This window comes from Callionymus lyra, chromosome 11, assembly GCF_982586985.1.
Source record: "Callionymus lyra chromosome 11, fCalLyr1.hap1.1, whole genome shotgun sequence".
NCBI lineage: Eukaryota > Metazoa > Chordata > Actinopteri > Syngnathiformes > Callionymidae > Callionymus > Callionymus lyra.
The window spans coordinates 8,481,787-8,509,375 of NC_141828.1; the positions used below are offsets into that span (position 1 = coordinate 8,481,787).

General features: G+C 38.9%; 3 protein-coding genes and 1 non-coding gene across 5 annotated transcripts; 2 read left to right on the top strand and 2 right to left on the bottom strand.

The window, feature by feature from the left end:
• Positions 1-444: 444 nt before the first annotated feature.
• papolg (poly(A) polymerase gamma) lies at positions 445-10,999 on the bottom strand. 2 transcript variants are annotated; one of them, XM_087802082.1, is made up of 24 exons: positions 10,859-10,999; positions 9,180-9,338; positions 9,023-9,089; positions 8,865-8,946; positions 8,140-8,249; positions 7,278-7,331; positions 7,086-7,197; positions 6,884-6,973; positions 6,626-6,764; positions 6,229-6,301; positions 6,025-6,145; positions 5,826-5,910; positions 5,363-5,416; positions 4,836-4,955; positions 4,643-4,752; positions 4,085-4,206; positions 3,845-4,002; positions 3,699-3,784; positions 3,231-3,424; positions 2,717-2,794; positions 2,578-2,637; positions 2,403-2,506; positions 2,228-2,331; positions 445-1,817 (listed from the first exon to the last, which is right to left on the bottom strand). In XM_087802082.1, exons 1-24 carry the CDS (start codon positions 10,873-10,875, stop codon positions 1,642-1,644), a joined length of 2,475 nt encoding a protein of 824 aa, XP_087658208.1. In that variant the 5' UTR covers positions 10,876-10,999; the 3' UTR covers positions 445-1,641. The 2 variants fall into 2 exon arrangements, with proteins under 2 accessions (XP_087658208.1, XP_087658207.1); XM_087802081.1 differs by having other exon boundaries at positions 3,672-3,784.
• Positions 11,000-11,048: 49 nt separating this feature from the next.
• haao (3-hydroxyanthranilate 3,4-dioxygenase) lies at positions 11,049-20,079 on the top strand. The gene is made up of 11 exons (XM_087802083.1): positions 11,049-11,106; positions 15,788-15,896; positions 15,970-16,048; positions 16,998-17,081; positions 17,150-17,256; positions 18,318-18,407; positions 18,465-18,508; positions 18,584-18,729; positions 19,602-19,670; positions 19,731-19,813; positions 19,880-20,079. Exons 2-11 carry the CDS (start codon positions 15,808-15,810, stop codon positions 19,950-19,952), a joined length of 864 nt encoding a protein of 287 aa, XP_087658209.1. The 5' UTR covers positions 11,049-11,106; positions 15,788-15,807; the 3' UTR covers positions 19,953-20,079.
• Positions 20,080-21,021: 942 nt separating this feature from the next.
• LOC148069165 (transmembrane protein 229b-like) lies at positions 21,022-23,422 on the bottom strand. Its single transcript, XM_087803261.1, has 2 exons — positions 23,371-23,422; positions 21,022-21,521 (listed from the first exon to the last, which is right to left on the bottom strand). Exons 1-2 carry the CDS (start codon positions 23,420-23,422, stop codon positions 21,052-21,054), a joined length of 522 nt encoding a protein of 173 aa, XP_087659387.1. The 3' UTR covers positions 21,022-21,051.
• A 3,416-nt stretch (positions 23,423-26,838) lies between these two features.
• On the top strand, positions 26,839-26,932 carry trnai-uau (transfer RNA isoleucine (anticodon UAU)). The gene is made up of 2 exons: positions 26,839-26,876; positions 26,897-26,932. It is a non-coding gene; the product is annotated as a tRNA-Ile (tRNA).
• Positions 26,933-27,589: the final 657 nt, after the last annotated feature.

Sequence of the window (27,589 nt, forward strand, 5' to 3'; positions counted from 1 at the left end):
GGAGAGACTCGTGTAGTTTTCATGAAGGAAATTCTCAGTTTTCCCACCGAATATAAAAAAAATAAATCAGACGACAAACTGAAGGGAAAGTCAAAGCAGTCTCAATTGACGTGGTTAAACATGAAATGAAAATGTTTGTTTTATGTGAGTTTTAAACACTATTTTTGTCTTATGTACAAGTTACACAATTTTAGAAATAATTAAATTATTTTCAAACAAAATTTTCATGTTCTAGTCGACGGAGGGCCATGTGAGATGCGTTCAAGGGCCTAATTTTGGATAATGTAAAGTAGACGCAATGATATTTTTAAAAGTAAACCCGTCGGTTTTGTCGAGACGGCAGCGCACGGCAGTTTTTTTGTTACACGTTACACAATCAAACACACTCGATGTCATGATGTCAAAACATGTGAAGAGTGGAAATAAAAAGCCGCAGACGCCAGGTCAGTTCGAGGGGTTTAATGGATGAACAGATCTGTTTAAATGAAGTGATAGCACATACAAAAATACCCTTTCAGTACATTTTAGAAACAAACATCTAGACGACCTCCAGGTAAATGTCTGTGAACTGCAAAGAAAAATTCCGAGGTGCCGATTTGCAAAAAAGACCTACTTCTGCTAGAAATTTAAAAAAAGGTCACGTCGTACAAATAAGCAAATATATAAATAAAGTGATAAGAAAACCCCCAAAAGGATGAATAATGATGTCCGGATGTTGCCGTGAACCGGGACGGTTGGAAGGCGGGCTCGGCCTCCGAGCGAAGCGGATGTCGGTCGAACCTCCACAGGAGGTGCAGAGACGATGGCGAAGACGCTCGAGTCGACGACGTCGATACCGTCACGGATCTGCTTCGCGGTCGGGGGAGGGGAGGAGGGGGTCGACGAGTCTGATGTCGGGGCAGTTGCTCGGAGTCGGCCCCTCGCCATCCGGCCCGCACCCAGGCCGAGTCCCGTGCCACCGCAGACCGTTAAAACCCCCAAGTTCACCTTAGAATCCACCACATGATTTTCGGACAGAAGTCGCGACATTGTTCGTCTCGCCCAAAAAGTTCCGCCCGTCCGGGCGATGGTCCAACAGAATCTTCAGGGACGAAACATCAAAAAGAGCGAGCCGTGGCGAAAAAAGAATTACATTTTTAAGCGTTTTTTTTTAATACTTTTTAGATAAAACTACAATAGAAGGATCAAAAGAATTAACAGTGATCTTTTTTTTTGTTTTTTTTTAAAGACAAAGCAAAATTATGTACATCCACGTTTTACTGTACAGGTGTGTCGAGGGAGAAAGAAAACGGGCGAGTGAGAGTAGCAGGACGATAAAGGTTCTGGGCTCTTTTTAAAACTCTAAATGAAAGTAAACCACGTTCAGTCCGTCTCGTGTGTTTTTTGGAACGGCTGCCGCTTTAGTTCCCGGGTCTCCGTGACGCGCGTGTTGGCGCTTCCGAGGCAACCGAGTGTGCGGGCGAGACTCGACTAAACGGCTCGTTTCGCTGACAAACCTGCTGAAGATCTGAGGTGTACGTCCTGCTGTGTCACGCTGACCCACCTCAACGCCAGGATTACAACGTCTCTCATGGTGGGACGCCGAGGCGCCACCTCGGGGGGGTGTTTTTTTTTCAGGGTCCAGGTCTCGGGCCAGGGGGCTCAGGCTATGTGAATTCTGGCCTTTTCCGTCTCCTTTAGCCGCTTGGCCTGCTCCTCCACGGGGGGCGACAGGGATCTCTTGGTGGCCGCGCCGTTCAGGGGGTCGGCTCCTCGGCTCACCAGCGTCGGGATGGAGCTGCCAACAGGGGGCGCCATGTGTTTGGATGCAACTTGTTCTGCAGGAGAAAAGAAAGACGAGTCAAAAGTCGTTCCACTTTCAATGCACATTATGAGGAAACATGTATTTATGTATTAGGTAGGTAGGTAGAACTTTATTGATCCCTCGGGAAATTGTTTTTTTTCCAATTAGCCACAGCAAAACAGCAATTATTCATAAAAATAAATAATAATATAAGAACAAGAACAAAGAGAAATAAAGAGAAAGAACAATATTAGGCTGTTCCTTGAAGACAACACTAAAAAGACTAAATGTGATTTAGATTTTAAAATCTCTTTCAAAAGAATCAACAACTTCAAACAAACACAAAACAATCGCCCCCGTGTGGTGCATTCAAAAGCGTAGGACATAATTTCAATAATGAAACTGAAGACAAATAAACCGCTTGATTTCTCCTGCATTACTCACTGGATCCGATGACAGGAATGGACATGCCCTTCTCTTCGCAGACGGGAGCTGGAGCGTCAGTGGTCAGGGTGCCCTCGAACACGGGGGGCTTCGGAGGTGTGACGCTGCGGCACAAACGCAAGATAAGAACAGAATCCCGGGTTCCCAGGTGCTCAACACAAAACTCTTCACTCACTTGTGGCTGTTGAGCGCGAGTTTGATGGAATTCTTCACGACTCGACAGCTGCTGTTGGCGGGAAGAGGCGAGGGTGCGTCCGGCAGCTCCATGCTGGGAAGTCTCTGTGGTGACGAGTCGGGGTTGAACGAAACCGAACTTCGGTCGCAGACAAAGAAAGACGGCGAAAACCTACCTGAGATCTTGAGGAATCGATGGTTGGAATGGGCTTGGCCTTTGTTTCCGAGGTGAGAATCTAAAAACGAGAAATCCGGGATTAGGGTTTTTTTTCATTCGAATGCCGCTGAAGTCAGAGAAGAAGAATCAACACGTACAGAACCGTCTGAGTACGGGTGCGAGTCCGAGGTTGGTGGGAACGGCTCCTTGAACGTGGCGTCGTCATTGGACTCCATCTGCAGAAAAAAAAAAAAAGCACAAATGTTTTCATTCAAGCCATCGTTGACCCAAAATCTGACTTCCCGCCAAATGTGCGTCTTCACAGACTAACCAAAAAGCTTCAAAATGAGTCAAACATCACCAGGTTTCATCATTTTAATTAAATAAAATAGACCATGTGTACAAGGAAAGTGCTCACAGTTCAGACAATCTATCAAGAAGAAACGGACACTTAAAAAACATCTTTAATAACAAGAAGCTGGAAAAAATATTCAGCTCTATAGCACCATCTAGTGGTTACACGGGTTACATTCATTCAGATGAGTTAGAATAGTTTTAACAGTTTTAGCAAACTTGAATTAACCTTAAATGTTCCAGGTGTCCAGTAGACAGATGTGAACATACTAACAGTAGCTCAAGGACTCTGATACGAGCCATGGACACTCGTCCCACCTCTGTGTCGCTCGGCCTGCTGGCCGCATCCTCTTCCATCACCGAGGGTTGTCCCTTTACTGGAGTCTCGCTGGACGATTCCTCCAGACCGTTGGGCTCATCTTTCGGGCTGCTGGCCGCGTTGGGCTTCACGCTGGCAGTGTTGGTGGCGTTGCTGGCCGGAGGAGAGGCAGGTTTTGCTTTGACTGCTGCTTCTGTTGTGGCGCAGAAGATAAAAAAAAAGAAAAGCATCAGCATCTTTATTTTAGGTAAATTAAGAAAAAGTTGCATGAGGACTATTTATAGTCCAAGAATGTTGCTCAAAAACTCAGTGGTCCCTCATCATATCACCATCCTTCACCTTTTTCTAATTTTTAAAATTAAAAACATTCCATGATGAAACAAAGATCTAACAAGCTTGACGTTAAAAAAAAACAGGGATGCAAGGTGAGGCCAACTCACTTGATCCAATAACAGAAACTGACAAACCCTGGTCAGCTGCAGCGGAAGCTGGTGGAGGAGACGTGCTGGCGGCAGGTGAACCTTCCACAAAAAGCTGCTTCGGAGGACTGGCACTGTAGGACAAGGGGATGTAAGAGCTCCGCTCTCATCTGAAGAAGATTTAAGGAACGTACCCATCTTCCGTTTCTGATGCCGGTTTGATTGGCTTAAGAGCTGGGGAGCTGATGGGAGTCCCCGAGTCTGTGTCCCTGGAGCTGTCCAGGTGACTGCTGTCCAAGGAGAGTCTCTTGGAGCTTCCTCCGTTAGAACTGCGGTTCAAATCAGTGGCGTTCTGAGGAAAGGAAAGGGGGGAAGCAGCGAGAGTCAGAGGCGTGAGGCGCTACCGGCCACATGTGAGGTGGTGAAGAACTGACCCGCTTCTTCTTCTGCACCAGCTCAGCAGGAAGATACTGGTGCAGCTGCTTCCTCTTCACATGCGTGGCTTCGATCTTCATCCCGTCCTTCAGCATGTTGATGTTGTTGGCTTGTCTGTACACTGCAGAGAGAACATCTCACAAGTTCCACTAAACTAGCTTCATCTGGTTGACATTTAGAGACGCCTAAGGGCTTCTTCAGTTTTTTTAAAATACATCAGTGGACTTTACTGAAATCCTAACCATTCGTTTAGAACACTTCGAGTTTGTCTTAAAATTATAGAAACTCAGAAAACTATCCATACTCAAATGTTGTATTCAGATACAATGCTTATTTTCAAAAGTATTCTTGAAAACTATTCTCTTTCACACGACAGTCATTATGCAAAACAATAAACAAGTCCTACCACAGCAGTTAAAAACACAGAAAATTAACATGTCTACTGGCAGAGATATGGAAGAATACAACTTTTTTAAAAGGGCAATAAGAAAAAACTTCTATAAAGTCATAAAAAACCCAGGTGACCTGGATGTAGGTGACAGAAATAAAAGACTCACCTGTGTCAGTGAAGGACTGGATGTCGTACGTCAGGTCAATATTCACACTCTCTGCGTTCTCCACTTTCTTAAAGTTGATTCCGATGAACCACATGGACACAAAGTCGTTTCTGGGGAAAATTGAGTAATATGCGTTTAAAAAAGACACAACAAACAAAGAAAGGTTACATTTTGGTGAGAAAACAAGACTCACTCGTTACGGTTCTCTTTGGACCCGGGGAAGGACTGGGGGTTGACGTGAGCCAGCGTGATGTACTCGTTCCTCTCCAGGTTCCCGACCAAAACACGAATCTTTGACTCCACCAGACCGATCCTGAGGAAATAGAAAATAAATATTCACCGTCTCCACATTGAATGGGAATTCATTCTTAGCACGCATTAAAAAAGTTTCAATAATTCAAAGTCACAAACATCACAGAAGATCATCAGTAAAGTCATCACTCTACATGAAAGGTGCCTTTAAGAATAGTATGCTTGTATTGCCATCTAGTGGCAGTTAAGTGGCATTACAACAACAGCTACAAAGTATGGTGTCATGAATCATCCAGGCTAATACAGGATTGACGATGAGAAAAATCTGATGAGATTTATATTATACTTATTCCGGGTGCGGGATTTTCTTAATCATTAAGTTGACAATTTGTTACTTCCAACTATTTCCGAATCATCCATTTACCACCATTCTTATTCCAACATTTAAATGCATGACAACACACTCACCACTCCAGGTGGTTCTCCTCTGTGGAAGCACTGGCCGTCAGAACGATGTAATGACTGCAACAACATCAACAGGAGATTACATTTTCCTTCATGCTAAAATATAATCACATTTGATTAAAAAAAAAACCCAGGTAAGTTTAATTGAGTTTTTTCCAGCGCAATTAACTCATTATTAACGCATTAGTTTCCAATATTCACATTCTATAATTCTTTAATATTTACTATATCTACAGCTGTTTTTTCTCAAAGATCATCACTTTGTGATCAGGAGAAAAGTTCATTTTAAATACATGTTGGAACGATTTAATGATTAACAAAAGTGTAGCAAATCCATGTTTGTATAAAGAACACAAAAAAGGTAATTAAAAAAAAAAATAAGGTTCAAATGACGACATACACATTGACATCATAAACTTTGAGTGGATATTATTAATATCCTTGTGTAATTCCTTTGTTCACTTACTTATATTTTTGAAAAAAGTTTGGAGGCTCAAATAGTTTGGGCCATTCTGCCTTCCCCTGCAGAATCTCATCTGTGACACTGAGACCTAAAGATGACAGAAGTAAAATTATTTAATAGAAGAAAAAAAAGATGCTGAGCTAACACTCAAAAGGTTTCTTTCAAATGCCTTTCAAAATACAAGACGTTGTTTGTTTTTTACCGTATTTGAACTCCTCGCTCATTATGGTGCGAGTCGACGTGGAGACGTTGTAGGTGGAGTTCTGCTGGGGATAGGCGGGAGTGATGATTGGCATCAGGTGGAATCTGTCGGCCATGTTCACCTGACACGAGACACATAAGAAGTTTACATCTTATACATCATAAAGAGGACACAAAACTTTTGGTTTGGGATTCCTTCACTCACTCTTGGGTCCCATACAGGCAAGTTTAAATTACTGTCCTCTGGCTGTTTCAATAGCACCGGATTTGGCCACTCCCTGTGAAAAAAAAAGAGTTTAAAACTTATTTTTAAAAAAATACTTAGTAACAGCAAAAAAAAAAAAAAAGAATTTTGATTTTGTTACAACTTTCTGTATAATTAGAATTAAAATATAATTAAATTTAGTTAAAAATAATTAAAGTAATTTTAGAGAAATGATTTAAAGCAAAACAAATCTGGAACCATCCTCATTTTCTTTTAAAGAAATGAATTCACTAGATAAAAATTACACTATTTATATTAACTACACCATAAGGAAATTGTCAGCACAAGTAATATTTTAATGTTTATCTTGTTCTGGTCAAAGCCATCAAAATCTCACCATTTAGAGAAAACCAAAAAGAACTTGTGGACCAGCGTAGCAGCGACAGCATTGGGGTACAGCTGACAGGTCCGGGCCACCAGCATGGCCCATGAAACACCACCCAGAAAACCCAACATGTTGGAGTAGATCCCACGACCTGTTGGACACAAGAGAGAGTATTTAATTTAATAGAAGGGCAGGAGTTACAGAAGCAAACAGTTGAATAACATCGTTGTTAGCCAACAATTCTAATATCTGAAGTGCCATGAGACTTACGTTTTGCCCAAAGTTTAATGGCTCGAAGTGTTAATCTGAAATTCTCCTTGTTTGGCACCAGGTACAAAATTTCATCAGTCACTCGACAGCCTGAAAAGACACCAAAGACGTTTTTTTGTGTTTAAAAGTTCTTAATAAGACTTCCTCAAAAAAAGAAATATTAGCATCCATTTGAAATAAACGAATAGAAGACAAACGTTACCATTAAGACTCCGAATACAGCGAATGTCCAGGTTCCTCAGGATGGAGTCTCCTCTTAGGTCCAGGTTGTCTGGGATGGACTGTAAGGCCAGTCTGGCAAATAGCAGATCAATCTAAAAGGAGAGTCACAGATTCATTGATTCACCACCAACGAAAGATGTAATGGTATAAAGAAAGAGGGGAAAAGACGAACCTCTATTCCATCAAATTTGAATTTTATCACAGGTACAAAAGCATCCTCAACAGCCTTGGGGGGGGGAATAGAAACAACAAAGAAATTAACACCAGAGAAACACTTTTTTTAAAACAAATTCCAAGTTAAACAATATTTTTTTTGCTTGTTACAGCTAAATCGAATCAGGCAACTTCAAGTAAATATCTTACCTAAAGTATAACACATTGATGCTGTACATGTACACAATTACCTATAACATTTGCGCTTTACTGCAGTCAATAATGTTTTCATCTTGATGCGTGTCTAACTCAATCACACAAGAGGATAAAATCTATAAGGAGTGAAGGCCAAACAAATGTATATTACAAAGGAAATGGGACTGTGACGTTGTATTTTCATTCTTAAAGGTTTGTTCTACTTAATCCTAATTATATCTACAGTTGTCCTACACCAAACAATTCCTATCCTTCAACATACGTTTTACTTATGTTATGATTGACATTTACACAGCCTAGTTCTTTGTGAGGTTTGACATTCACGTCTTGACTCGAGGAGTAAAGGCACTCTTAAGCAAATGTGAAACAAGATTTGTAATTAAAGCACAGCTAGTGAGTTTTTAAAACTTCTCATGTGCCATTTTCTGACAAACAGGTTTCTGCACTTAACTCTATTTTGTCTGGAACAACCTTTTTGTCCTTCGGGCTGCTATTGTGACATTGTGGTGAAAATGTGTTTGCGTCTTATTGGAGATAACTGAACTGTGGAATGTAGCGGTGATGGTGGAAACATTGAGATAAAGCATGTGGTGCCATCAACAAGATTGGTTTCTCGCAAAAGTTTTTTCTTCTATTGGTCGTTCCCAGATGAAAGCGAGACTCACTCTGAGGTCTTTGATTTCTTCAAGCTGCTTTAGTTTCTCAAAAAAAGACTGGAAAAAGTCGGTTCTCTCTATGTGGCGGGGAGCCACACACAAGGCGTCAATATCGGCTCCTGTAAAAAAAAAAACAGAGAGTTTGATGAGACAGATCTTTGTCACACAAGTGTGACGACTTTGAGTGACCAAGAATCCTGGTCTATTGGTTGAGACTATTAAAGCGGCAATAACTGTGTGGGAATTAGGTCGAGCATAATACCACATATAAATATTATTTGGGACTTTTAGCGTAAAAATAAATAAATAAAAATCAAGAAAAAAAGCTTATATTCTAGTAAAGCAATACTAGTTTGGTTTCGATCTCGAATACTTTCTGAAATGTATTTTTCAGATACAAATGAGTTCTCTTAAATATAAAATGAAGGATATCCTGGATTCATTACAACCAACAGACATCACTGAAACTCAAGACGCAAATATCCTAAAATAAGTCCTACTGTTCTCAGCATTAGAACACAATATTACAAGTTCCAAACGTTTTTGTTTTTTTTCCTTCTCTGAAGCGTGGCCAGAACAATAGTGCAGGCCTCACGCTTCGCCTAGGTACTGACAAAGCATGAGACAAAAAAACAATTCTGCAGGCACACTGGAGGAGAGAATGTTTCACATGCACACACAAAAAAAAGCTGTGCAGTCGTTTTGTGCTTGGATACATTCAGATAAAAACAAACCTTTAGTGTGAACTCCAAGACGATATGAACCAAATGTGAATATCTTGCCCCCGACACAGCTGATTGCAGATGGAGGGAGATTCTGAAAAAAGAATTCCATGAGTACAAAAAAGAGTGCAAGTGGAAAAATAAGTCTGTTACAATTCCCTACAACTAACCTTTACTTCACTAATTTCTGCGATCCACTCTTTTACAAAATTGTTCAGCTTCCCAAGGACAGCGAGCCTGAAAGGAGAGCAGGTTTCCAATGGATGAACAAGTCTGCAGTAGAGACTTTTTTTTTAAGCTTTTATTTGGATCACCGTTGTGACCTACCTGTGGTTTAATTCTTCCTCGTCTTCAAACACCCCAAAAGGTTTCATAGCATCACAGAGCTTCTTGGTGTACTGGTGGTCGATATCTCGAGGGGGTGCAAGGCTAATGGCAGAGGTGATGCCATAGTGTTTTGGAGGCTGCTGCCCACTCGGCATGTTGCTGGAAATGATCAACAAATATTGTTATTTGGTATAGTGGCATAGATTTTTGTTTGTGACAGCATTGAAGTGAATTATTGAGATCTTGACAATTGATAGTGTAGAAGAAACATCTTACGGTCAACAGTGGTGATTGCTCACTTATTATTTAGAAGATAATATTACAATAAACCATAAACATAAGTAAAAACAGAACACAATATCCACTAAGTTTTTGAAGCACAACATTGTGTTCTCCACTCAAACTGCTCAACGCTTCACCAACATTTTTCCCCAGATGGGGTTCATTCCTCGTTTGACAAGGCTAGAGAATGACGTTTCTCCTCACTAGAGTGTACTGTGGATCTCTACAAATCGGCATTCAATTCTATTCAATAAAAGTTAGGAGTTATATACAATATTTTCAGGTTTTAATTCTATTGATGTCAGCTTGCAAAGATTCACAAACCAGGGGTCGACATGTTTACAGCGTTCTTAACAATTTTAAATGGATTTCGTGTCACTACACAAAGTAACATTCAACTTATTGAAAACATTTTAACAATACTGTACAGTTCTTGTTTTAAACGGTTGTTCGATTTTGGAATCACTGTCATTTTTATTAACATGTTAAAAAGGGTTTTTTGCCGGTATAAAAACACATGTTTTGTATGCAAGTGGAAACAGTAAATATACTTAATAAATACATTTATATTGCTAAATTATTGCTAGTATAAAGTCACATTAAAATTAACACACTAATTGAGATATTTTTTTCCTTTAGTTCAAAGCAAAACTATTATATTCTTCATGTTAAAGAAGACACAATTGTGGAATGTTGTTGACTATCATTCAGAGTCGCATTGCTACACACTGAACTAGTCATACCCTCCTATTTACATGCCTGGAAACTATTATTAATAGAATATTCAAATAGAAAGCAAATGTACTGTGGTTGCTCGGTCGTTTTCAACGCCGACCAAAACAATCCAAGTGTGGGTTAAGCAGGTAAACTCCCACACGGTGTTCAGTGTTATTGTCGCTAGCGTCGTGCTCGTAAAAGGGCTCTTGCTAAAGTTTGACAAAGGGGTCAACTCGCTTCAAAACACACATTAAATGCGTCGCAAATAACTCGTAAAATGAGGTGAAAACATTTGAACCAATGCACGAGAACGTCTAAACAAACTGATATACTTCCGCTGGCGGGGTTCGAGTGTTAGCCGAAGGGGTAGCTACAAACAGGTTGGATGCTAACAGACACGCTAATTTAGAACGTAAACATTTGACCTAAAACGATAAATTACTAAAACTACCGAGTTCGCGGTTAAGGGTTAATGTTCGACACATGAAACAGAGAAGCTGTAATGAATCAAACGTGCCGGTTTATACTTTATAAATGACAAAGACGCGAAGCCGCAGCTAGCCGAGGCCTAGCTCGCTTGTTATGACAGATTGCTAACGTTAGCATGTAGCCTATTCTCCCAGACTCTTCCAACAAAAACGCGCGGGATCTCGCGTCTCGGCGACACATGCACGACTCACCTGGACATTTCTTTCATGACACTTGAAAAACGTGCGCCGTCTATCTCGCTATAAAGTCGTAAAAAAAGAGGAAAAAGTCCCGCAAGTGGAAAAAAAAGCCCAGCAGCCTCGACCTGGTTACAACAATGGTCACTTCAAAACCTTCCCCACTGAACCGGAATCACTTTTACATTTCCGTTCAAAAGTCCTGGAAGACGACACCGTCGCATCCGACTGGTGGGTGTTGGGGGGGAACCGAGGTGTCGCAGGTGGGTTTTCAGTCCAAGACGCGGCGGATCGGGAGCATTTTTTTTAAGGTGAAGTCTACACGCGCTCGCGGGTGCAACACGGTGCTCGTCACACTAGCGGCGGATCACGTGACCCGCTGCGGCGCCGTGCGGTTTTATTACCTGCAACAACACAAGCCTCTGACTAACTAACTACAAATAAATCAACACAAAAACAACTAAACACTTGTGCTGAGCTCGTCAAAAGTCTAGACCCACAAGTCAACAGTGAAAAATGGCTCGTTGATTTCTATTAAAGGTCCGTTTGATACGAGAAGTCCTTTGAAGCTTTTATCTTAGAATAAAGTTGTGTACCTTCGTCATAGATCAAAGTGTTTTTAAGCAGAAGATAATCTATTTACGTTTTAAATTTAAAGATTAAATAAAGACGAGGAAATCGATTTATTTTTGTTTATTTACCTTTATAATCTGTTTTTTTTTTAAAGTGGGGTTTAGGACCTGTGCGTTATTTGCTACAGGTTTACAGTTTTATCTTATCTTTGTGTTTTTTTTAACTGTTTTTAATGCATGAGTATAATCTAAAAATACTGAATGTTGTGGAACACTTTTAATCTGACATTGACACCAATCTGGTGTGACCAGATCTCATCATGATCTGTATTCAACTCTGATGTTTCATTGACGTTGACGATAAATATTCTTGGAACAACTACACAAATAAGACAATCTAAACATGGTTATTGTGTTTTTATAGTGTTTAATCTAGTTTAATCCACGTTGAGGATAAATATTCTGGGAATAACTACACAAATAAGAGGATTCACCATGGTTATTGTGTTTTTATATTCCTTTAATCTAGTTTAGTTACTCTCAGAAAAAAAATGTCATAATTGAATGTATTTTGTTTTATTTCCATTTTTATTTTGATCATTATTTTCATTATTTACATGTTATTTAAGGTTGCCGCGACAAAAACTCCATAAACATTGTTCTGATTATGAATCAAAGATGGCTCACTAATGCTTTTCCTTGATTTTCTGGAACTCCTGTGTTGTTCTCAGTATTATCTTGACCTTTAAAGTATATAATTAATTGAATATTGTTTTGTTTGTTTAAGCGCTTTGTGACCCTGGTCTGAAAAAGCGCTATATAAATACAAATTACTTCCTTACTTACTAACAAGGTAAATAACTGTTAAATAAAATAAAAAACAACTCTTCTGTGACACATCAAAACAAATGAAAAATGATAATATCTTATATTTTAAGTTACTCTACTAATGATGATTTGTGCACAGCTAAAGGTTCACAGGAGGGACAAGCTCTTAAAACACATCCCATAAGTCTCCTCTTTAATTTACGTGACTCCTTTGAGCCTTTGGTGGGAGAACGTCTTATCCAAATATGTGGGTACAAACACCTGCACGTGAGGGAAAAAAATGGCCTTGAAAACATTGTGTAAGGAGGCCAAAGAGATCTCTCTTTAGCACTTCTGCAGGAGAGACGCACAAGTGCCATTTCTCGTAGATGTGTCCGAAGCTTCAATTGTTTCTTCTAATCTACTTTTTCATCAATACACTTATATCGCTGATTCCAGACTCAAGTCTAAATTTTTTTCTTCGTCCACAAGAAATTCCTTCATTCAGAGAAAGAATCTGTTTTTACAAGCTCAACGAAATATACCTAATGTCAATGAAATCCCATGTCTATGTTGATATATATATTTGGATTGTCAATGTGGTTTAAAGTACTAATGTGTCCTTTATAGCAAGTGCATGTATTTCTAATTATCTTCTTTGTGTTCTATGTACTGTGTTCATTCCAGAGTCTTAAAAAAATGATGTTGTCATGAATTCCAAAAGCTGTTTAATGACAATTAACATTCTTGAATCTTGTTAAATATTACAATTTACTCTGATAATCATCATAAATCATCACAATCTGTATTTAACTCTGATTACAATGAACATTAATTCATGATTATATGTACTTTAATGTTTAGTTGCACTTCTACTACTGTTAATTGTTGTTGATATACTTGATTTAATATTACTTTCATTTCATTTAATGGTTTTATTTTATAATTATTCTCTTGTCATAAATACATTTTCGCGTCATTGTTTTCGCAAACAATGATGAGGGGACACAAAGTCAGACAACCATTCACACACACACTCATATCTAAGGTAATTTTCCCCAAGTTCCAAATCTACCTCTGTATGTTTTTGGACTGTGAGAGGAAACCAGAGTGCCCAGAGTAAACTCACGCAATGCAGAGAGAACTTACACACTTTTAAAAATTATTTTAATTTGTAGTGCTAATTTTTTTTTAGCTTATGGAGTGTAAGTGCTAATATAATGTGCATGTATTTTTAATCTTTTTATGTGAACTATAATAACTCAAGTCTCTAAGAATAAAAAACCCAAATCACAATCAGAATGATACTTTCCGAAGAGTGAAGGGTTAAATGATATATCCTTAATGTATGTATTCATGTTTATCAATTGTTAACGTTGACAATATTACCTTTTAACTCAGAAATTAAAATTGTATTTTATCTTTAAACTTATTATTCCCAAAACCAAGGTTCAAGAGTTGAAGCCTATAGCATCTGCGCCTCAACTTCGTACGAACCTTCGTGTGCGGCTCTGGTATAAATAATCCAGGCCTCTGTGCATCGTTGTGCCCGCGCTGTGAAAAGAGTTATATGTTTTAAGGAGGAAGCTGTCAAGCTAAGACTCCTTCCGTGTTGAGATAAGAACGTGCTCGCCTCTCGAAGTGTCAAAACCCAGAAATAATGTGCGGTAACCCAGGTGAAGGGTAGCGGAGTGTGAAGAAAGATTCAGTGTCTGGGTCAGTAAGAAAATATACCAAGAATGAAAGTAACATCTGTTGTTCATAATGGAGTCAGATTTCGCAAACTTACCATATCATAATTTCGCTATAGTATAATCAACCTACTTTACGTGTCGGAGGAGGGTCTCGAGGTCTTTAAAAAGAAGGGACATTCTCGGAGGTCTCCATCCATCCTCTAGACCAGTGGTCCCAAACCTTTTCCAACTCAGGGCCCACTTTTAAGTCTCAAAAACTTTTGCGTCCAACCTCCGACCCCATAAATAGGAAGGCACTATGTGTGAATGGCTGTCAAAGCGCTTTGTGACCCTGGTCTAGAAAGGCGCTATATAAATAGAGATTATTATTATTATTACTTAATACGTTCTCATTTCCTTGTCACATGTATAATACTCGAAGGAAAAACAATATAATGAGAAGAATATTTGAAAATGTTTACTATCCTTTTAAACTTAACGACTTTTAGCATTTAAAACATTATAATGTGTATTTTTATTTTTATATAATTACATCCACCCTACCACAAAAAAATGATACCATTTTGGAAACGATTTTGCGGCCCACTTGCAATACCTTCGCGGCCCACCAGGGGACCACAGGTTTGGAATCACTGATCTAGAAGAAACTTGGTGTACACCAGGATTTCGGACAGAGACTGGACCGAGCCCTCAAACTTCTGATATTTCTGAATAATCTGCATTTTTTTTAACTGTTGTATTTGAGGTCTTTTATGGCCTTCTTTTGTAATCATGTTTTAATTCCAATAAATTCACTGTTTTAATACTAAATTTTGCTCCTCCTTGGATCAAATGCAGAACTCATTAGACAGGAAGGAGGATTGAGTTCTCTTTAAGAGTTTGGCTCCCTCGTCTGATTGAATGTGTTTCTCTGGTCTGACAGAAACCACCCCCAGTTTCGGCAAACGATTCAGTTACACAAACCGTTCAGGGTTGAATGAACTCTTCTTGATCTCTACTGAGAAAACAACAAAAAAAACTGATTAAAAAACCCGCAGAGTTTGTTGAGCTCATTACGGGTTATTACCCCTTTTATTTCTGATTTCCACTCACCCTGTCGGCAATCTACAATAAAAACACAGATGGTGTTTCCATTACTTATTTTTTCTACATTTAACGGAGCTGTTTGTATTTGCTTATCTCCTTTTGAAATTCGGTTCCATATCTTCTTTCAGTATGTTGTCCACATGTGCTTCTTATAAGCCAATATTGCTCTTTTTCAACAAGAAAAACAAAGTGTCCCTCTGTCCTCTTCCTCTTATTTGAGGTTTTGCTCTCAAAAGTTGACGAATTTCCATCTCAGACTTGCAACATGTAAGGTTGAACAGATTTGTCTCTGGCTCCCCCTAGTGTTAGAGTAACTTCAATAGTGTTGAACCTCAACAAGATTTATGGCGTCCATGTTGACCCCGGGACAAAGTCATGTAGCGGCGAGCATCGTTAGAAAACAACTTGAGTTCTACTAAAGTTTAACTGTTTAAAAGTAAAAACAGTGATTACAGAAAATATGAAATTCGATTAAATCATACGCAGAGTTGCCTCTGGCACTGTATCCGGAGCCTTCTTTCAGTTGAACCTCTGACTAGGGAGGATCCAGGAGACATCCCGACGATTGGATAAAACCGAAAATTTAATTCTTCATCTGGTCAAGGAAGGACCCAGTACATGAATTAACTAATCCCTTGTGAAACCATCTGCTTTGATGCCAGTTAATGATTGTTCCAGACACAAACAAAGTCAACGTTCTAGCGACCTTTCTCCTCAAACGACTCCTCCTCCTTTACCTCACATCCACTTTAAATCTTCAGTCAGAAACTGTCTGTGTTCTTCAGAGCTCTACACAACTGCCAAAATGACCGACGGTCCTCTTCGGGTCAATGTGGACCAGTGGATCTTGCAGAACAAGAATGCGTTCCTGCCTCCGGTGTGCAACAAGCTCATGTGAGTTCCGGCTTTCATCCGGTTGAACATGTTCAACTCAAGTTGTTCGACGACACCGTTGTCTCTCCTGCAGGCACTTTCTGCAGCTGAACATCATGTTTGTCGGGGGTCCGAACGCCAGGAAGGATTACCACATTGAAGAAGGAGAGGAGGTGATGTTAAACTCACTCTTCATTCTTCAGCTAAATAGGTCGGGTCAAACTCCAGCTGCTTGGGCAACAATCATTCACTTTTAAATTAATGACTCTGTTGGTCCATCGGTCGTATCTGACTTTGATTACCACTTTGAAACTTTTTATTGACCTAATAAGTCAGTTCTTGGGTGACTTGGGCCAGTCTGTCAAACTGAGCCTGAGAAACCTGGGTGTTGTATATGACAAAGACTTGGCTCTAATTCAACACAGCAGAAAACTGACCAGAAACTGTTTCATTCAACTGAGAAAAATCCTTAAACTTGAAAAATGTTGTCACAACATGATCTGGAGCTTATAATCCATGAGTTTGTGTCTTCTCGCCTGGACTATTGTAAAAGTTTATTTTGGCGTCTAAACAAGAAGGATCTCTCTCGCCTGCAGTTAATACAAAACTCTGCAGCGAGAATTCTGAGCTGCTCTAGTAGGAGAACTCACATTTCTCTGATCCTTAAAACTCTTCACTGGCTTCCAGTTTCTTTCAGGATCAAGTTTAAAATTCTAGTTCTTACTTTCAGATCTATTCATGGTCAGACCTTCCATCAGTAGATTCTGATCCAGACTTACACCCCAACTCGGGCTCTGAGGTCTGTGGATCAGAATCTACTGATGGTTCCTGAACACGCTTCAGGACCAGAGGAGAGAAATCCTTCCAGACTGTTGCTCCTAAGCTTTGGAACGATCTCTGTGTTTGATGATCTACTGACTCCTTTAAGAAACATCTTAAGAACTTTTTATTTGTGCTTTTCCCTGATTTTCTGGGACTCCTGTGTTTGTCTGATGTGTCTTGATCTGTTAAAGTATATATTTTAACTGTGTATTGTTTTTGATTGTTCAAGTGCTTTGTGACCCTGGTCTAGAAAGACGCTGTTACTTACTTACTTTCTTTAACGGTGTCTCACTCCCACAGCTCTTCTACCAGATCAAGGGTGACATGTGCCTGAAGGTCATCGAGAACGGTCAACATAAGGATGTGCACATTAAAGAAGGAGAGGTATTCTTAACGTTCCACTCGCTTGATGTTTTCCCGACGTCTCTCCTTGACCAGCTCTCTGTGTTCAGATGTTCCTGCTCCCGGCCAGGATCCCTCACTCGCCCCAGAGACAAGCCGACACCGTGGGTCTGGTGGTGGAGAGGAAACGGTTGCTGACGGAAACTGACTGTCTCAGGTCGGATTTTACCTCTTGTTTTCCGACTTGAATACTTCCAACGTGCCTGGAACTAGTGATGGTTTGATGAAGCTTCATGAAACACTGTCATTATTTTCAGAGTCCACTAGATGGCGGTCTCTGCACTATTTTCCTTTGTTTTGAACAACTGTTCTAATGAAACATCATTTTTAAACTGATGGCGCCACCTACTGACCTCTAAACAACATGACACTGTTTCATGAAGCTTCATCATTACCTGGAACATACCTCAAGTAGGAGGCAGATGTCGGCCTAAGAATGTATCAGATCATTTTCCCAACAAAGACCTTGCCTAAGGTTCCTCAATGGTTTTCCCCACTTATGACCTCCTACTTCTTGAACACCGAGATGATGCATACCTCTGCCAAGGAGCTCAATTCCTGTGACTTCAAATCAATAAATAATACGTTCATTATTCAAGTATTGTGTTGGATGAAGGCAAAAAAAGAACTAAGTTAAAGCCACTAACTACTAGGCCAACGGTTAAATTGGCTCTGCAACATTTTGGATCATATTGGCATAAAATGATTGCAGAAATCAACACCTTTTGTCACCACAGTCTTACCACAGGCATATAAAGAAACAGAAAACTTTCTTTATATGCAGATGACATTATCGATTATGAATCTTGTGTTCCTTGTCACATTATCAACATGCCACGTTTTAAATTATAGATTAGGAACTTCTCAAGTTAACTTGTGAACATTACCAGTGATGGGTTGATGAAGCTTCATGAAACAGTGTCATGTTGTTTAGAGGTCAGTAGGTGGTGCCATCAGTTTAAAAATGATGTTTCATTAGAACAGTTGTTCGAAACAAAGGAAAATAGTGCAGAGACCGCCATCTAGTGGACTCTGAAAATAATGACACTGCTTCATGAAGCTTCATGAGACCATCACTAGAATTGACTGACTGACGGTTACGACCTCCTTGGCAGAGTTAATAAAAAGAAGCTTAAAACAAACAAGTTTTTTTTAATGTAAAAAATAAAAAAATGAAAACATGAAAACAACATTCTACTCTTCTCATGTGTCTTCCAGGTACTATGTTGACAACACGACCAACATTCTCTTTGAGAAGTGGTTCTACTGTGAGAATCTGGGGACACAGTTGGTGCCGATCATCAAAGAGTGAGTCATTTTTCTCGTACATTTATTGTTTTCTGATAAATGATGGTGTGATTTCAGATTCATGGCGTCAACGCAGCACAAAACTGGTAAACCCGATCCGAGTAAGTTCGCCTGCTCGTCACTTATTTGAGGGATTCAATCCACGCTTTTCTAAAAAAGAGTCGTTTTTGGACCAGATGAAACGTTCCGAGATCCTCCGTTCCAGATGAACACCATGAACGTGATGTCGCCGTTCGACTTCAAGGACTGGCTGGACAAACAGCGGCCGTGTCTGTCCGGAGGGAAACCCATCGACATGTTCGGGGCTCAGTTTGAGACCGAGGTACAAATGTTTGCTGATCATCTGTATTTGTAGACCTGACGAAAAACTTTTTTGTTTGTTTTAAGGTGAATTCACATATGTTTAAATACATTTACACCTGTCACATTTTGTCGAGGTACACAGATATGTTTAGCATAAAAAATTAACCAAACTATTGCCAAAAAAGGTTTTCAAAATCATGAAAAAAACGTTTTTCCTCACTTCGGGTGACCAAGAAGGGTTTTAATGAAATGTAGATTTTTTTCTTTAACCCAATTTTTGAATTAAATTAAATGTATGTTTATACTTCAGATTTATTTTAACTTCCAGGCATTTGGGTGCTTCATTTAAATGTTTATTTTCACTAACTGAAAACTTTATTCATTTCTTTTTTACACTGGACAAAACATTCTGAAGTTTTTTCAAGGCTTTATAAGTAAGTAAGTAACAGTTATTTTTAAAGCGCCTTTCTAGACCAGGGTCACCAAGCGCTTGAACAATCAAAAGCAACACACAGTTAAAAATACATCCAATTTTAAAAACTCTTAAAGGTTAAGACGACATAAGACGAACACAGGAGTCCCAGAAAATAAAAAGATCTTAAAAAGTTTCTGGCGTAACTTATATTATTTAGACTTTCTTTTATTGTCATTGCACAGAAAACACAGCAGTGAAACTGGCAACGAAATGTCGTTGCTTGGCAACCATATAGCTTATTATATTATATTATTATTATTATAGCTTTATTTACATCAGTAAGTTAATTTTGATTTAGTTTTTTCCACGAAATCAAAATCTTTTTCTTCCTTTCATTCACACCCATGTCTTTTCTAAGTCTGTTGGTTCTATATGTGTATTGTCGTCATTTCAATCCGTCTGTGTTGCTCTGTCAGGTGAAGCTGTTTGGACCCGGAGAGACGAAAACATCAGTTCATGAGAGCGACGTGTGGATCTGGCAGATGGTTCGATCGCTCTAACAAATTTGTCGCCTGAACTACGATTTCATATTATTTCCCTTCCAGGACGGATCCTCCAGAGTCACCATGAACGCTGACAACTTCACCCTCTCGGCTGGAGACAGTCTGCTCGTCCCAGAACAGACACAGTGAGTCGATCGATAGACTCAAGTCATCAGGTTGAAATACAAAACTTTTCATTTCCTCGCCTCTAGATATCAGTGGCAGAGAGACCAGGAAGCTGCTGCGCTGTTTGTGGTTCAAAACCCCGAGAGGAAAAGACCCTGAACACACCACGGCCGACGGATACATGACTGGCAACTATCAAAAAGTGTGTTTTAGCGGTTTAATATTTACTTGACACACCAAGATAAAATTGAACAGATCAAGTTAATGAATAAACACCAGAACATGAGTCAGAGCCTTTTCTTTTGGCAATTTCACAAAGTTTTTTATTAACTCTTGTGGTGTCTCTGGGTCAAGGTCTGTGAACGACCTCCACCTCTGCATCTATATTCATTGAAGCCAGGGAGGTTGTTCATCTTGACCCAGACGCAACACAAGGGATACCACAAACACTTTTGTTTTCGGGCCTTCAGGTCACCTTGACCCAGAGACCACACAAGGGATACCATATACCTATTTGTTTTTGAGCCTTCGGATCACCTTGACCCAGAGATGACACAATGGATATCACAGACATGTTTGTTTTCAAGCCTTCGGGTCTCCTTGACCCAGAGATGACACAATGGATATCACAAACATGTTTGTTTTCGGGCCTTAGGGTCACCTTGACCCAGAAAAGACACAAGAGATACCACACACACATTTGTTTTTGGGCCTTCGGTCACCTTGACCCAGTGATAACACAATGGTGAAAATCTGAATTAAAAACAACAAAGTAATGTGACTTTATACGCTGTTTTTGATTGATTATTAATCAAGTAATTAAGTTTCCCAAATCATATCAATAAATATATTTTAATAGTTTGTAAACTTTTATGCCTTTGAACATTTTCAACCATAATCTTTATATAATATTTAACAGCCAAATGCTCCTTTTTTTAAAAATCTGATTATTTTTAAATGCTGATGAATTGTGAGTTTTCTTTCCTACCGCTTCATGAAACAGTGTCATTATCTTCAGAGTCCACTAGATGGCGTCTCTGCACACAGCTTTCCTTTGTTTTGAACAACTGTTCTAATGAAACATCATTTTCTTAACTGATGGCGCCACCTACTGACCTCTAAACAACATGACACTGTTTCATGAAGATTCATCAACACATCACTACTAAAAATAGTTTATAAACTTGCCTGGTTTTGTTTATACAAACACACAAAGAAAATGTTGTTTATACTTTAGTTTTTCCTAAAATCCTGCAGCTCAGTTACGCAGTCTGAGTCTCAGAGTGTTGCCGATCACATGATGCTCCGCCAAGAACGCCGCCACAGTCCACGGCAGCGCGTACTCCAGCGTCACCAGACCCCTCAGGTTATACCTAAACCCAGAGTAGTCCCAGGGGCAGGCGTCCAGCATCCTCAGCCCGGCCCCCCAGCTGAACTCCCACAGGTAGATGAAGGCGGTGTAGGCTAGCAGTCGTACGGGAAGTATCTGCTCGCGCCTCAGCAACCAGCTCCCGATCCTCTCTATGACGTAGATGGCGCCGGCGTACATGGGCAGCGCCCAGAGGCTGCTGTGGCCCACCATCCTCCGGTCCCCGGTGCTGCACAGGTCCCACGCCGCCGTGAAGACCAGCTCGCACAGGCACCCGTGGAGGGCGTAGACGTAGAGTCGGGTCAGGACGGGCAGACTGTTGTTGATGTTGCACCTGCTCACGGACTGTTCGCTGGATCCTAAGAGAGACACAGAGGCGGCTGGTAAACATTTTTTTTTAGGTGGGTCTCTTGTATACAGACCTTCCTCAACATAAACATAATAATAAACCTGATATTCACACCATCACTTTTACCCAATCAGAATACACCAAATTATTAAAGAAAAAAACTATTGAAAAATGATTAAAAACCCTTCAATGCACCAGGACATAAGTAAGTAAGTAAGTAAATAAGTACTTTATTTTCCGGACTATAAGTCGCAGTTTTTTTCATAGTTTGGCCAGGGGTGCGACTTATACTCTGGAGCGACTTATGTGTGAAATTATTAACACATTATTACTGGTATATCATTTCACATGTTATTTTCACATAAACCGCAAGAGGGCGCTCTAGGCCTGTGTTGATAATTTCGACGTAGAAGAGGAAGCGCCGCATCTTCTACCTCCGGAGTTAGCGGAGTTGTTTAAAAGTGACACCTATGATGAAGATTTCATTGGATGTTATTTATGCTATAGTTATCTGAATAACTCTTAATATGTTATGTTAACATACCAGGCACATTCTCAGTTGTGTCGTGTAACGTAAGCATACCGTACAATTATTCAGCCTGTTGTTGCCTGTATTCTATTTTTCTTTTAAATTTCCTTTCAAGATGACATGTCTGTTCTTGGTGATGGATTTTATCAAATAAATTTCCCCCAAAAATGCGACTTATACTGCAGTGCGACTTATATATGTTTTTTCCTTCTTTATTATGCATTTTATGGCTTTTTAAAAACTCGAACCCGCATCCGCAAGTGTAGCATGCTACAAAGTGAGTTAATCGCTCTGGTGAAATAGAGTTTACTTGTGATGGTCTATTGAAGGGACCCCTGTGGTACATAAGCGTAAACGCTAGTGATGTGTTGATGAAGCTTCATGAAACAGTGTCATGTTGTTAAGAGGTCAGTAGGTGGCGCCATCAGTTTAAAAATGATGTTTCATTAGAACAGTTGTTCGAAACAAAGGAAAATAGTGCAGAGACTCCATCTAGTGGACTCTGAAAATAATGACACTGTTTCATGAAGCTTCATCAAGACCATCACTATTAGCAACTAAATGAAGTGACGACGAACCTAAAAATTGTAAAGCATGAATTTTGGGTCATCTTTTTTATCTTCTTTTTATTCACAAATAAAAACAAACAACAGAAATAGAACCTTTTAAACGAAGCTTGGAAACACCCACAAATAAAAAAATATAAGTAAAAAAAACTAAACAAGGCTCATTTTTGAGTCCATATCTTAATAAATAAATGATGCGTTGTGATGAATGTTGTGAGTATGCACAGGCTTCAGAAGATTCTCAGCAAATTTTGAGTAGTTTCCCAAGATCAAAACTTTATAAAAACTTAACTTTATAATAGCGATGGTCTGATGAAGCTTCATGAAGCAGTGTCATTATCGTCAGAGTCCACTAGATGGCGGTCTCTGCACTATTTTCCTTTGTTTTGAACAACTGTTCTAATGAAACATCATTTTTAAACTGATGGCGCCACCTACTGACCTCTAAACAACATGACACTGTTTCATGAAGCTTCATCAGACCATCACTACTTTATAAGTCTTTGTTAATATTTGATACGATGGTTTTGGATGGCGTCTGTTACGAGCTCTGATAGGTTGGTGTCCTGTATACACCTTCACTGGATTACTCAGATAATCTCACAGCTTTACTAATTACAGGCTTTGAACCTCCGCCTGCTTGGTTTAAATTCCACTTGTTCTCCGGTGTAACCTTAAATTACAATAGCAACACACACTCGCTTCACTCCTGGAACATCCCATGATATGTATAATATCAGCCTTATTAGAAGTGGTCCATTTACCTTCGTCACGGTCCTTCTGCATCCTCTGAGTCGGGACTCCCCTCACGGCCATCCTGGAGCTGCTGGTGGATCTTTCTAATCCCTCTGCTGTCCAGTGTGTGTGTGTGTCTCAAGCTAAACATTAAGCTGCTCGTGCGGACGCTCCCGATATTATAGTGTGTGTTACAACAATATTGATTCCACAGGTGAGTGTGTGAATAGACTCCTTTCAAAGTCGCGACAGGTATCAGCGTTTATTAACAGTGTGTCAACCGCATCATCCAGGAAGTTGATCACTTATTAAAAACGAACATGTGTGGGATGAGTCAAGCTAGCAGAAAAAAATAAGTGCCACTTGACTCTCTTTTTTTTATTGGTCGCTAATTCTAAAACACTGCTTTATTGACGTTATTGTTATAAATTTGTCGGTGCAGATTTTCATTGGAGGATCCGTGTTTGGTGTTTGCTCCAATAAAGCAGTCGGATGAATGCTGGACCTCCAGATCAGAGTCCAGTGCTCAGAACAAACACACACAGCCTGGGAAAAGGGGTTTCAAATAAATTACATGTACACAGCGACACGCTTTATTGTAGTACTTAAAAAATACAGACTTATAATCATTAAATAACCAGTTTAACACTTTTATAACCAAACAAAATCTCACATATGATCGTACTTGAGTCTTGAATTTAAGTAGAATTTAAATTAAATGAAAAATTTAAAAAAAATTGGGTAAGTTTAATATTTTAAGTTTTTATATGATCCTTAATGATGTATTGTTGATGCTACTCAGCAGGATTTATGTTTTGTTTTTTTTCGTGAGATTTTTGATACAAGAAAAACCATTGACTTTATTCATGTGATTGTCATTAACCAAGTTAACCACTGACACATTGTCACGGCACAAACAACTATATATACTTCTTTTTTTTAACACAAAACGAATAAATAGTTTGTGTTACAGAGTTTGATTAATACCAAAATAATAAGATTAAAATCCAATAATAAATGATATTAAAGACTTTGCATTCTTAATTCATTTATATTTATTTACGACCTTTTATAAGCCATTACAAAATAGTAAACATACCATTATCTTATTAACAACCTTGAATCCTTGCATTATGAGTTTTAAATGATGGAGGATGAATGATGGAGTCGTGGTCGGTTAAGTCCAGAAGGGGGCGTAGGAGAGCCAGATATATAAGAGAGGTTGGGATAAAGAGAATGGACCAGAGAAGAGAGTCGCTTATCAGTCTTTTGTTCCACCAAACTGTCATGTTTAATCCAAGACAATAGTATTTTAAGAATAGTATGAAACGTGCAGCAGCCAGTGCAGGTAGGAAGAAGTGTTAATATAGTTAAGTTTTATTTTAACATACATGCAATTTTTTTTATTATTTATCTTATTGTCACAATTGCATTATCCTGCTTTTTGTAAAATGAGAATAAATTGTAAATATCTTGAAGCTGAGAATAAAAAGCAGGAAGGAGATAGGGAACCTAGAAAATGGCTGAATTCGCAAAACTGTTAATGTCAAGCAAAGATTTTAAACACGTGAACACAAATGGAAGAAACCTAAAGGAGCAAAACAAATCAAAGTTAAGGGTTGAATAAAATGAAAAAGTGATGATAATGTCGTGTTGAAACTAGGGGTGTAAAAGTACACCTTTAGTCGTGGCTTGTAACCAGTTACACACAGTGTAAACAACCAGTAGAGGGTTCTGTCACCATTCAAACACATAATCCCATTACAGCAAAGCCCTTCCAGTTGTTATTAGAAAAAAAATATATATATTCTTGAAGACCCACTTCCAATAGTTATTAAATTACAGCCAACATAACAGATAAATCACTTTACCATATTTTTGGGACTAAAAGGCGCACTTCAAATCTTTAAATTTTTCTCAAATCTACAGTGCGCCTTATGCGTCAATTCTGGTTTTGCTTACTGAACTCAACTTGATTTTAGGCGGTGCTCAAAAATCTGTCAAAATGTCGGCAAACTACGAAACCGTACCTACCGCAAGTCACATTAGTATTACAAAGGCATACTAAATATATTTTTTCCAATTTTTTAAAGATCCTTTATAAAAGCTTACGATTCTTTCTCTTGCAGTGGCGTGAACTTAGGCGGGAGAAATTATTTTATGTGTGAATTTATTAATTCACACTCTAAATGTAACTGCAAACTGCATTATCGGACAAATACTGTATAACTTTCCCCAGAAGCAACAATAATTGAAGACAGAACTACACCATATTTTAGCTTAATAAATCCTTTAAAATGTTTCCCTCTTATTTTATGTATGGGACTATTAACTGTGTTAGTTTCGGTTTCAGTCAAACAGCGGCTCTAAGTGAGCTTTTATTTGATGATGAAGGATTCCAAATGACCCTGAGGAAGTTTTCGGGTGTTTCAAAATGGTTTGAAATTGTTCAACCACTTTAAAATTCTTTTAAAGAAATATAAACACATGAAACACATGACACACATACAATTAAGTAAACAAGTCTTACAAAAGGAGCAGACAAAAATGTTATGGTGTTGTTAAATGTTGAAACCAATAATAATAATAGTAAAAAATGTTAGCGATCTTTCAAATGCATTTTTTTTACACGATTATTAATTATTATTTAAGATAGTTGCATTCAAGCCGTTCATTTGGATTTGTTTGTGTATTTATGGAAAAGCTTGGAAAATCCGTTGGCAACTGAGTTCTTTATCTGTATTTTTTCCGTTGTATACAATGTATGTATGAAAATAAATAAATAATTAAATAAATAAAAAATTAGGGTCGTCGCGGTGGGTGTGACGTCATCACGTAGGAAGCGTAAACACAACACTGTCCGAAGCGTCACTAGTCGCGCGAGTCTTAAGGAGAAGTTGCTTTGTTTCAAAAACGCTGCATGTAAGTTTGTTTATTTCAATATAATAGTATTTCTCTAAGGAAAGGGACTTTACACTCGAAAGAAAAACAACGACAACAACTTAAAAATGACGTGAAATGACGTAGAGTTTCACTTCATCTGAAGTGAAAGTAAATCATAGACAATTTAAAGAAATATATATATTTCACTTCAATATTTGAAAGCATTAGTAAATACTGATAATATCTTGATACATATTTTGAATCGTAGCACTTGTTTTACCACCGCAGCAACAACAAACTCGTCTAAAGTTAACATAATATTGAGCTACGTCACTATTTTGATCTTCAGAACGAGGAGAGACATTTAAATGCTGTAAATCTACGTGTGAAATACGTTTAAAAACACTTTAAATCGCGACCTCTATCAGTTGGCTTTTCAACAGCCGACGTCTCGCTGCGTTCACTGCAGGACCATCGTTACAATAACCTTTATTCGTGTTAGACGACAAGACTCAGTCATAATCGATTTGTTTATAAATCGACTTATTTGTCCAACGCGAACCTCGATCCACACAGTTTCGCTTATAAACCCAAGTGCGGCCGCTCCACAGTGAGCTCCAGTGGCGCAATCGGTTAGCGCGCGGTACTTATATGACAGTACACTGTAGAGCAATGCCGAGGTTGTGAGTTCGAGCCTCACCTGGAGCAGTATTTTGAAACAACACAATTCCTTACTTTCTTTTTTCCCCCCTTCTTTAATGACACAATAACAATTGAAGTATTACATAATCAAAACATTAATGTAGTAATAAGCCATGTGTCCGATTTTTATTTAAACAGAAGTAATTTACAATAAACAAAAACTGTTTTTATACGAAACCGAGTAAGAAAAAAACAAAAATGTTTTTACAAGCGACTTTATGTTGTTTATTTTAGCTTGAAAGCGGATATTTACCTGTATTGTACTGAACTAAACGACAGAGGGGAGTTTAAAATACTTCATCCCTTACGAAATTAATGCTAAAATATATATATAAAAAATGGAATTACCATTGAAAAATATCAACAAGTTATTTTTTTATTTAACGATCACAGTTAATATGGTTAAATTCCTCGATTGTGTGGATCAGTAGTTGACCCATTTTGCCAGTAGGGGTCAGAATTTACCCACGTATGACAGTGGCGGTAAAGAACGCGTCACAAAAGTACCCTGAGAGGAAGTGTGGTACTCGACGGGGGCAGTACGAGGCGTGTATGCATGTGGTCAGGTGGTATGAAGAGGAGGCGGATAGATTCAAGGTAATTTATCCGTCAACCCATCTTCTTCTGAGTCGACAGTTCTCGCTCTCGCCTGCAGACGTCGCT